Here is a 12,086-nt window from a genome sequence, read left to right as displayed (position 1 = left end):
TATGTGTGTTGTAACCACTTGCTGTGTATAAGATACTAAAACAGTTCACTGGGAATGCAACCTCAATCTGTCCATCCCTGGGCAGGATTAGCTATAGTTCAAGTGCCAGGTTGACAGTGGTAGAACCAAGGCTTGGAGCTCTCAAGCACTTGTGCTCAAACTCTAGAACTCCTCAGTCCATTTGGTCGTCTCTCACAGATCCGGGCTCAAGTCCCAGCTTTACCACTTACCTGGCCACATGTGGGACTATGTCTGCCTCATAACCCCCATCCCCTGAAGAAAAGTGAACAGAACCCATGTCATTGAAGCCTTTTATATCTCCTTGTCATCCATCTCAAAGTGATTATTTAGAGGTGCTATAGGAGCCTCAAGGACCAAGACAAGAATATTCATGATGTAACTTCCCTGAGACATGAATAGCTGCTACATTTTGTTCCTAAATGTGCTCCCTTTACTGTCCTCTCTTCCGCTTTTAGAGAAATGGAACCAGGTAACCACCACGACCAAGAGGCCAGTAACCACCAGAGCTCCAGCAAATACTTTAGGTAAGGAGGCCGCTCTGAGGAGAGCAGTAAGGGAAGGATCCCATGGGGCTCCCTCTGAGACAGGATCCAAATGAGCTACCCATAGATGAACTAATTGAGTATTTCTTTTATTTTGGGATCCCATGAAGGAAATGATTTTGACTTGGCTGATGCCTTGGATGATCGAAATGATCGAGATGATGGCCGCAGGAAACCGATTGCTGGAGGAGGAGGTAAGTCCCACCTGGTCTGGTTCTGTCTCATTAATTACGTCATCCCACAGAGACAGAGCCAGCCTGGGCCTGGCAGAGCTGGAGGCACTTCATATCACTGGAGAACCCTATCATGGTGGTACTCAAACTTTTTTGGTCTCGGGACTCCCGAAATCATTGAGATCTCAAGAGATTTTGCTTATGTGGGTCACGTTTATCAATACTCATCATCTTAGAATTTAAAACCGAAAGACTTTATTAATCTAAAATGAGCAACATTAAACCCCATACATTTAACATAAATAACATTTTTATGAGAAATAACTATGCTTGCAAGACGAAAACTTGTATTGAGGAGAGCGACATGATGTTACATTTTTGCAGATTTCTCTCATGTCTGGCTGGATGGAAGCAGCTGGATTTTCACAGGCACTTTATTCCATCGCGAGATGATGTTTTGGTTGAAGTATATGAAGGAAATCTGGCCTCACACCCATACTCAGTAGGGAAAGGGAAGAATATTTTCACAGACTTTTCAGATCCTTGTGGCTAATCTTGGATAGGACATCAAAACTTGGCCCCAACAAAAGCGGTTGTTTCTTACAGGTTAAGCGTAGTGTGGAGTGTGAAAGTCTATCAGTACACTTTCCACACTTGGTTCTGTGGGACTCTCTTGTCCTTTCAATGGATCTTTTACTCGTTCATAAATTTTCTGTTTCCTTGTATCAGTTTCCTTGCTGCATAACAAAAATCAGAAACTCTGAGTTAAGACAACACCCATTTATTATCTTACTGTTTCCTTTGGTCCGGAGTTGAGGAACAGCTAAGCTGAGTGTTCTGCTCAGGAGCTCATATAGTTGCAGTCAAGGTGTTGGTGAGGGCTGGGGTCTCGTCTGAGGTTGGGTTCCCTTCCAAGCTCAATTGGTTGTTGACAGTGCACTCCCTTGCAGCTGTAGAAATAATGACTGCTTGCTGCTTTAAGACCAGCAGGAGAATGACCGACAGAGGGGTTGGTAGGGGAGAAAGGAGGAGAGACCGACTGACTCTGTTGCTTCTCGTGTCTGAGCTCAGAGAAGGCCTGAACCTGCTTTTGAGGATATCACCTGATTAAGTCATGCCCATCTAGGATAATCTCCTTTTTGATTAATGCAAAGTCAAATTGATTTGGTACCTTAATTACCTCTGCAAAGTCCCTTCACCTTTGGCATGTAATCTAACCTAATCACGGGAGTGGTAGCCATCCTATCCATGGTTCTACTCATACTCAGAGTGGTGGGACATTATGCGGGACATGTACACCAGTGGAAGGGGGTCTGGGAGGGCCTCTTAGAATTTCATGAAGGGCATTCTTAAGTGGAACTGGCAATCATTTTCTGAATCCTGGGCAACATTAACACAAGTTTCTTGTTGCTGATTTTTTTTCTTGTCATTGAAATGTATGTTTTATTTTCTCCAGGTTTTTCAGACAAGGATCTTGAAGACATAGTAGGGGGTGGAGAATACAAACCTGACAAGGGTAAAGGTAGGAGCATTGATTTGTGCCAACACAACCCTTATTCTGGTGAAAAAGGTGATTATGCAGCAACCAGATTAATGGAGCCGCTGGGAAATGAGTGGTAGTTCCCAGACATCCCAGCCTGCCAACTGGGGTTCATTCAGAATGACGTGAGTGATGCAGTTCAAGGGGGGGATTTATAAGCCATCTTGGAAAAGCCCCACATTTCCCCTGATGTTCCTTAAGCAGCAGTGCTGATAGGTTCAAGTTTCATGCTGGCTGAAGCCTATTTGCCGAGGCAACACCACCAATGACAATAACTGGGGGCCAGTGGACTCTGAAAACAGCCCTCTCAACCTCGAGAGACTCACTCACTCTTGGGATGGGAGGAGCAAACTCATCATGACAAGCATTTTTTTAAGAGACCCATAGCAAGTCAGATGTCTTTTAAAATACCTTTTTATTTTGAAATGGTTCTCACAAGAAGTTGTAAAAATAGTTCTAGAGAGTTCCTGTGTACACTTCACCTAGCTTCTCCTTACATAACCTTAGTCATTGTCAAAACCAGGAAGTCAACACTAGTACAGTATTGTTAAATCAGCTATAGACTTTGTTCAGATTGCATCAGATTTTGCATGCATTCAGATGTGCGTGTGTGAGCGAGTGTGGGTAGGTCTATAAAAATGTTATGTGTGTAGATTTGAGTAACCATTACCATAATTAGGAGGCAGAACTGTTCCATCACCACAAAGAAGTTCCCTCATGTTACCCCAGAATAGTCATGTCCTCCCCAAGGCCAGATCGTGTTAATTCTCCAAGTGACCAAAGATTTCAACCTTTTATCATAGTATACATCAAGTATGAAGTATGAAGGGAATATTAGCCAGATTTGTTGATGTAGCAAGACAAGCTAGTGATTGTAACTTGTGGTTGTAACCCATTGTGATTGTAACTTGTGGTTGTAATCTGTTGTGATAGCAACATGTTACGATGGTAAGCTGTGGTGGTAACTCTGGTTGTAACCTGTTGCAATGGCAAATTGCTATTACACCCGGTTATAAGTGTGACAAGTTATGGGTGTATCTGGTTGTAACTCTGATATACTCCCCACAGTCTTGGCTGTGGTTACTAGTGTTTTCTCTTTTCTTGCGAGAACGGTGTGCCTTTCATACGGCAATAGTGTTCTCTTCTGATTAAAGGATACCATAGTTAAATTTGTCCTTCGAAACACCTTTCCAGACAGAGTCATCTCTACTAAAAAGCACAAAAAGCCTCTAAATGAAACCCACAGGTGTCAGGAGAACATGGAACATTTAAAGGGTAAATCCAGCAAATTGGCCAATTACTCCTGGGTGATAAGTGGTATTTCCAGATGGTGAAATGAGAGCAGTAGGCACACATGTAAGCACACACATGAATGAAAGTCTGAATGGCATGTCAGGGGCTTTTCCTTATTAAAAGTGCATGTTTTAGCAAGGAAGAAGTGTTCAGAAATTCTTTAATTAGGCTCATATTTGAACTTCTCTTGTAAAGAATAATCAATTGTTAGCTTAAGTTATACCCTCTGCCATTATAGGTGTCAGGAAAAGAAGATAAAGGGAGTCATGGAAAAAAGGACAAGTGTGAAACTGAAACATGGTTATGATAAGCACACCATGGAATTCTCAGATACTGTCCTTTACACAAAAATATGCTAATGCCGTGAGCAAAGGTAAAATATCACATTTCAATAAATTATGATCTTCAGCATAAAAAGAATCCTAATTAATGCATTTTTCAGGCTTGGGTCTTAGGCACATAGATTCAGCTATACTTTTGGAGTATATTTTCAAAATAATACATTATTTGTTGTGGACTTTTTTCTCAAGAAGGCCTCTTATTGACCCTGTAGAAGCCCCACATTTTGCCTATAGGTGACGATGACAGTCTTTTATCAACAGGTCCTATTGCCTTTCTCTAAGAAGGTGATGGCCTATAAGCCCTCCTCCTCCACCCTTATTTCCTTCCTGCCCAGCCTGGGCAGGACTCTGATTGTCTCCCATTTCTACCAACAGACTGCTTTCCATAGCACTTTGAGAAATTTGAGGCCAATGTTTCAACTCCTCATGGCCCCCTTGCCATGTATATCCTAGAGTATGCAAGCTCTAGGTTCCCAGTGGTTCCCAATGGTTTCCTGATGGTCACAGCCCTCTGTCCTGTGTGGCCTCTGTAGCATTTGACTTTGATGATCCCCTTCTCCTTAACATTCTTTCTTCTGGGCCCTTTCTCACTCATTGACTGGTCTCATTCATGAGTCTCATTCACTACTTCTTTCTGAACACTGTTGCCTCTTGGATTTATTTCCTTGGTGTCCAATTCTGTATGTCATTCTTTTTCACTGGGGAAGAGAATGGTATTAGAAATCAAGATTTGAGTATTCATTGCCTAGTGGTATATCACTACTTCTAGACTGTCTAAGCAGACAGAGGTAGGAAATAGGAAATATATGTATATATACTAACCCATGTGTCTTACTTCAGGCTGTTATGACAAATTACCACAGACTGGGTCATAATTAAGCAACAGACATTTGTTTCTCACAGTTCTAGAGGCTGGGAAGTCCAAGATCAAGTCACTGATAGATCCAGTATCTAGTGAGGATCTGCATCCTGTTTTGGAGATGGCTGTCTTCTTGTTGTATCCCTGATTGGTGGAGAGGACAGAGTAGGGAGAAAGCTCTGGTGTCTCGTCTTATAAAGGTCCTAATCCTATCATGAGGGGTTGGCCTTCATGACCTAATTAACTCCCAAAGACCCCACCTCCTAATATCATCACATTGGAGGTTAGGACTTTAACGAAATATGACCTTGAGAAGGGATACAAATGTTCAGTACATAACACCATATATACACACATATCCAAATAATTTCTTTTAACCATCAGCAGGTATATAACCTAAACATGACTTCATACTTATATCTCCAACTGTAATCCAGTGCCAGAAGGATTATTTTGATCTTCCTTTCTTGCTTACCTATAACTTTCCTCTCTGACAGTGAGACACCTAGCTTCTACTACCTGTCATCTATTTACTATCTTACTCAATTCAGGTATACACATTTAGAGCATCAGAATTGCTAACTCATACCCCCAGGAGAAACAACTTTACCAACTAGAGTCCAGTGTTTATGTTCAGTTTCTTTTGTCTTTACCTTACAGTTTCCAGTCAAAATACTGTTTTTCAAAGTTGCTTAGGTCGATTCCTTTACCTTCCTCATCCATTCAGTACAGTTATGCCACCCATTTATAATGGAGTTAGATTCATTTGTCATAGTCTCCTTTCTATCCTGGGAGTCCCCCACCCACCTGGTTGATGTTTTGTTCTTTTGCTTGTAGGCATTAAAGTTCACTCTTTGTAACATATAGTTCTATGGGTTTTGGCAAATGCATAGAGTCACATGTCCACCCCCCAAGTACCATACAGAACAGTTTCCTCACCATACAAGGACTTCTGTATATGCCCTTGATAGTCAGCCACTCCCCCTTCCCTCAACCCTAATCTATTTTCTATTAGTGCAACCACTTATTTGTTTATTTCTCTATAGTTTTACCTTATCCAGAATGCCATATAATTGGACCCATGCAGTATATAGGCTTTTCAGACTAGCTTCTTTCACTTAGCAATATGCATTTAAAGTTCTTTTGTGTTTTTTCATAGCTTGGTAGTTTGTTCTTTTTAGCATTGAACAATATCCCATTGTATGGATGTACCACTTTGTTTATCCATTCACCTGCTGAAGGACATCTTGGTTGCTTCCAGTCTGGGGTGAATATGAATAAAGCTGCCATAAACATTTTTTTTTTTAGATAGGATCTCACTCTGTTGCCCAGCCTGGAATGCAATAATGCAAACACAGTTCACTGAAGCATTGACCTCCTGATCTCAAACAATCCTTCCACCTCAGCCTCCTGAGTATCTGGGACCACAGATACGTACCACCATATTTGACTAACTTTTAAAATTTTTGTAGGGATGGGATCTTGCTATGTTGCCCAGGGTGGTCTCGAGCTCCTGGGCTCAGGTGATTCTCCTGCCTTGGCCTCCCAATATGCTGGTATACAGGTGTGTGAGCCACTGCGCCCAGCTATAAACTTTTTTTTTTTTTTTTGAGACGGAGTCTCGCTCAGTCGCCCGGGCTGGAATGCAGTGGCGCGATCTCAGCTCACTGCAAGCTCTGCCTCCCAGGTTCACGCCATTCTCCTGCCTCAGTCTGCCTAGTAGCTGGGACTACAGGCACCCGCCACTGTGCCGAGCTAATTTTTTTTTTTTGTATTTTTAGTAGAGACGGGGTTTCACCACGTTAGCCAGGATGGTCTCAATCTCCTGACCTTGTGATCCGCCCGCCTTGGCCTCCCAAAGTGCTGGGATTACAGGCGTGAGCCCCCGCATCTGGCCAACATTTTTAAACATTACGTACAGGTTTCTGTGTAGACATACACATAATACTTTATACTTTTGTTCTATGAACAACACTATGAAGAAAAGAAAAAGACAAGCCACAGATTTGGAGAAACTATTTGCAAAATCATATACCCGATAAAGGACTTGTATTCAGATGATATAAAGAATTCATAGGCCAGGCGCAGTGGCTCAGGCCTATAATCCCAGCACTTCGGGAGGCCGATGCAGGCAGGTCACGAGGTCAGGAGATCGAGACCATCCTGGCTAACACGGTGAAACCCCGTCTTTACTAAAAATACAAAAAATTAACCGGGCGTGGTGGCGAGTGCCTGTAGTCCCAGCTACTCGGGAGGCTGAGGCAGGAGAATCGCTTGAACCTGGGAGGTGGAGGTTGCAGTGAGCTGAGATTGCGCCACCACACTCCAGCCTGGGTGACAGAGTGAGACTCCGTCTCAAAAAATAAATAAATAAATAAATTCATAAAAGTCAACAATAAGAACTCAACCCCAATTTTTAAATGGGCAAAAAATATGAACAGACTTCACCAAAGAAGAATATAAAATAGGAAAATAACATATTCAACGTCATTTCTCACTAGGGAAATATAAATGAAAACAAGATACCACTACACACCCGTTAGAATGTCTAAAATCCAAAAAGCTGATAGTATCAATTGCTGATGAGGATGCAGAGTGGCAAGAATGCTCATTCATTGTTTGTGAGAATGCAAAATGGTACTGCCACTTTGGAAGAGAGCTTGACAGTTTCTTGTAAGTTCAACATAGACTTGCCATATGACCTAGCAGTCATACACTACTGCTGGTGTTTGCTCTGGCTGAACAATCTGCCAACAGACTTAGGGAAGGGAAAAATGAGAGCAGCCTTGGGTAAAAATGCCATGGACTCAAGCTGCTTTTACTGAAATCAAATTACTTCCCTGAAATGACTAACTTTTTGTCTAGGTTTATAGTTGCTTTTTGAAGAGAGGATTTGTTGATCTCCTCACTGTCTCATGCCAGAAGTCTTTCCCCTGGTATCTTGTAAATCTAGATTATTCTTTCTCTTTATCTCCCCTCAAGCCCAGGCCATCTTCACCCTCCCTTGGGATGACCAGCTAAGTGGTTAAGAGTGGTGACCTTAACCTCTTAACTGGTATCTTTGCTCCAGTTTGTCCTCCTTGCAGCTGCAAGAGAGAACCATCAAGAACATGAATCTGACCCTGTCATTCCTCTGTTTAAAAAATACTGTGTAACAATGAAAAGACACAGTCCAATTAAAAAATGAGCATAGGATTTGAACAGACACATCACAAAGGATGTTACATGATGTTCAAAATAATTTATGTGGGTTGAACCAATCTTGCATCCCAGGGATAAAGCCTACTTGATCGTGTTGGATTAGCTTTTTGATGTGCTGCTGGATTCAATTTGCTGGTGTTTTGTTGAGGATTTTTGCATCTATGTTCATCAATGATATCGACCTGACGTTTTCTTTTTATATTGTGTCCTGTTACAGTAACCAAAACAGCATGGTACTGGTACAAAAACAGACACATAGACCAGTGGAACAGAATAGAGAACATACAAAAAACGCCACAGACCTACAACCATCTGATCTTCAACAAAATTGACAAAACAAGCAGTGGGGAAAGGACTCTTTTTTAAAAAAATTATTATTATTAGACTTTAAGTTCTAGGGTACGTGTGCACAACGTGCAGGTTTATTACATATGTATACATGTGCCATGTTGGTGTGCTGCACCCATCAACTCGTCATTTACATTAGGTATATCTCCTAATGCTATCCCTCCCCGCTCCTCCCACCCTACAACAGGCCCCGGTGTGTGATGTTCCCCACCCTGTGTCCAAGTGTTCTCATTGTTCAATTCCCACCTATGAGTGAGAACATGGTGTGTTTGGTTTTCTGTCCTTGTGATAGTTTGCTCAGAATGATGGTTTCCAGCTTCATCCATGTTGCTACAAAGGACATTAACTCAGCCTTTTTTCTGGCTGCATAGTATTCCATGGTGTATATGTGCCACATTTTCTTAATCCAGTCTATCATTGATGGACATTTGGGTTGGTTAGGACTCTTTATTCAATAAATGGTGCTGGGATAACTGACTGGCCATATGCAGAAGATTGAAGCTGGACCCCTACCTTTTTGCTGTATACAAGAATCAACTCAAGATGGATTAAAGACTTAAATGTAAAACCCAAATCTATGAAAACCCTGAAGACAAGTTAGGCAATACTATTCTGCTCATAGGACCTGACAAAATCTTCATGACAAAGACGCCAAAAGCAATTGCAACAAAACCAAAAATTGACACATGGGACCTAGTCAAACTAAAGAGCTTCTGCACAGCAAAAGAAACTTTCAACAGAGTAAACAGACAACCTATAGAATGTGAGAAAATGTTTGCAAACTATGCATCCAACAAAGGTCTAATATCCAGAATCTATAAGGAACTTAAACAAATTTACTAGCCAAGAACAAGCCATCCCATTAAACAGTGGGCAAAAGACATGAACAGACATTTCTGAAAAGAAGACATACATGCGGCCAGCAAGCATATGAAAAAAAGCTTAACATCACCAATCATTAGAGAAATGCAAATCAAAACCACAATGAGATACCTTCTTACACCAGTCAGAATGGCTGTTATCAAAAAGTCAAAAAATAACAAATGCTGGTAAGGTTGTGGAGAAAGGGGAACACTTTTGCACTACTGGTGGGAATGTAAATCAGTTCAGCCAGTGTTGAAAAAAGTTTGGTGATTTCTCAAAGAACTTAAAACAGAATTACCATTTGACCCAGCAATCCCATTATTTAGTATATACCCAAACATAAATTGCTCTGTCATAAAGACAAATGCATGTGTATGTTCACTGCAGCACTATTCACAGTAGCAAAGACACGGAATCAACCTAAGTGCCCATCAACGGAGGACTGGAGGAAGAAAATGTGGTACATATACACCATGAAATACTGCACAGCCATAAAAAAATGAGATCATGTCCTATGTAACAACATAGATGGAGCTGGAAGCCATTATCCTAAGCAAACTAACTCAGGAGCAGAAAATCAGATACCGCATGTTCTCACTTACAAGTGGGAGCTCAATGATGAGAACACATAGACACATAGAGGGGAACAGCACACACTGGGGCCTATCAGGGGGTGGAGGGTGGGAGGAGGGAGAGGATCAGGAAAAATAACTAATGAATACTAGGCTTAATACCTGGATGATGAAATAATCTGTACAACAAACCCCCATGACACACAATTTACCTGTATAGCAAACCTGCACATGTATCCCTGAACCTAAAATTAAAAACAAGCAAACAAACAAACAAAAAAACAAAATCACTGTTCTTTGGGAAAATACAAATTAAACCACAATGAGATACCACCATGCATCCTCCAGAATAACTAAAATTTAAAAGGTAGTATCAAATGTTGATGAAGAGGTGGAGTGACTGCAATTCTCATACATCGTTGGTAGGGATGTAAAGTTTCTTCTAAAACTACCATAGACCTACCCAGTGACCCAGCAATTTCATTCCCTATTCAAGAGAAATGGGAGCTATGTTCTGCCCCCTTCCAACAACAGCGAAAAAAGACATAAAAAAATGCTCATTGCTTGATCTACGATAGCAAAAACCAGAAACAGAACCTGGAGACAGCCAGGTATCAATAGGAGAATTGATGAGAAACTGTGATACATTTATATATTTATACAATGGGAAGAGCTACTGATACGACAGCATGGATAAATGTCAAAACCAACATGCTGAGTAAAAGAGGCCAATGAGAAAAGAGTACATATTATATGAGCCCAATTATATGAACTTCCACTACAGACAAAAGTAAGCTGTAATGATAGAAATGAGACCTGTGGCTGCAGGAGTCAGGTGTGTGAATAAGATCAACTGGGCATCACTTTCTGGGGTGATGGTTCTGCTCTGTGTCTCGATAGGGGTCTCGGTTTCATAGTTGTGTGCATCTGTCAAAAGTTATCCACTGGTACGTGGAAGATTTATGTGTTTCACTGTATGTACATTTTACCTTAAAAAAGGAATCATGGCCGGGCACGGTGGCTCAAGCCTGTAATCCCAGCACTTTGGGAGGCCGAGACGGGCGGATCACAAGGTCAGGAGATCGAGACCATCCTGGCTAACCCGGTGAAACCCCGTCTCTACTAAAAAATACAAAAAACTAGCCAGGCGAGGTGGCGGGCGCCTGTAGTCCCAGCTACTCGGGAGGCTGAGGCAGGAGAATGGCGTAAACCCGGGAGGCGGAGGTTGTAGTGAGCCGAGATCTGGCCACTGCACTCCAGCCTGGGCGACAGAGCGAGACTCCGTCTCAAAAAAAAAAAAAAAAAAAAAAAAAAAAAAAGGAATCATAAGCGAATGTAAAATGCTAGGTAACGATAGGTTGAGGTACACTGATGTCTGTAACTTTGAAATATGTCACAAAAATAAGATTGATGGACAAGAGAGATGGCAGACAAGATAAACTGAGTGATGCAAAATGTTAATTACAAGTCTACGTGCTGGGAATATGGATGTTCACTACACGAAGTTTTAAATTTTTTTGTATGTTTGAAATTTTTCTTAATTAGATGTTGGTGAAAAAAATTAAAGAAACAGGAACAACAACAAAAGCCTCTTTAGTGGTTCCCCACTGCTTTACAAGATAAGTTCAAGCCCCTTAGTCTGCTGACATGTTCTTTCTGCCCTAGACCACCAGGTTCCTGTCATCTCCAAACATGGAGAAAGGCCAGGAGGTACATATGCCAGTGCCTGCACATGACGTTCCTCGGTCTAAACTGCGTGCCTTCCACCATGTGAATTCCCACTCATCCTCGAGCAAGTGCTAAGTTACCCATCGCTGGTGATCCCCTCCTCTCAGGAGGCTGCCCGCATCTGTGGCCCCGTCTCCCTGCCCACTCTCGGCTCTGCAGCACAGCTTCCATCTCCTGCCCCTGGGCTCTCCTAGAGCTTCTATCATTCCGCTGGTCCAGGATAGCACATGTCATTCTCAACCACAGCGGGTGGTGTTTATCTTTTTAGCTTCTGCTAGACTGGGCTTCCTGTGTGTCCCTGACACCTCCATGCAAGTTTGCTGGCATGAGGACTGCGGAGCAAACACTCAGCTTTGCTTTCTGCCTTCTCTGTCACACCTCCCTGTGAAGGCTAGAGTGATACTTTTGATTGGCGAAGCCAGGGTGAGCCTGCTGATCCTCCGGGCCACATTACTGGTGGGATCGTGGCATGACCTGCTGCTTTCTCCTGGAACCCCAAAGCAGTGCCTAGAGCCAGGGCCCACCGTGTTGCTAGCTAGGGAAGTGTGCACTCTTATAGTAGGTGAACTCTGTGTCTGCTCTGTAAGCCCAGTTTTCCCTCACA

The 12,086-nt window shown here is 42.2% G+C and overlaps 1 protein-coding gene across 5 annotated transcripts in view; it reads left to right on the top strand.

Moving 5' to 3' along the window:
* The window catches only part of CD99L2 (CD99 molecule like 2), a 210,489-nt gene that overhangs the window by 180,130 nt on the left and 18,273 nt on the right, over positions 1-12,086 (top strand). For all 5 annotated transcript variants that reach the window (XM_050775374.1, XM_050775378.1, XM_050775377.1 and 2 more), the window contains 3 exons: positions 477-545; positions 674-757; positions 2,193-2,258. In XM_050775374.1, the coding sequence (XP_050631331.1) occupies positions 477-545; positions 674-757; positions 2,193-2,258 (219 nt within the window). The remainder of the gene's footprint in view (positions 1-476; positions 546-673; positions 758-2,192; positions 2,259-12,086) is intronic.

Source organism: Macaca thibetana, chromosome X, assembly GCF_024542745.1.
Source record: "Macaca thibetana thibetana isolate TM-01 chromosome X, ASM2454274v1, whole genome shotgun sequence".
NCBI lineage: Eukaryota > Metazoa > Chordata > Mammalia > Primates > Cercopithecidae > Macaca > Macaca thibetana.
This window is presented reverse-complemented; position numbering and strand designations above follow the sequence as displayed.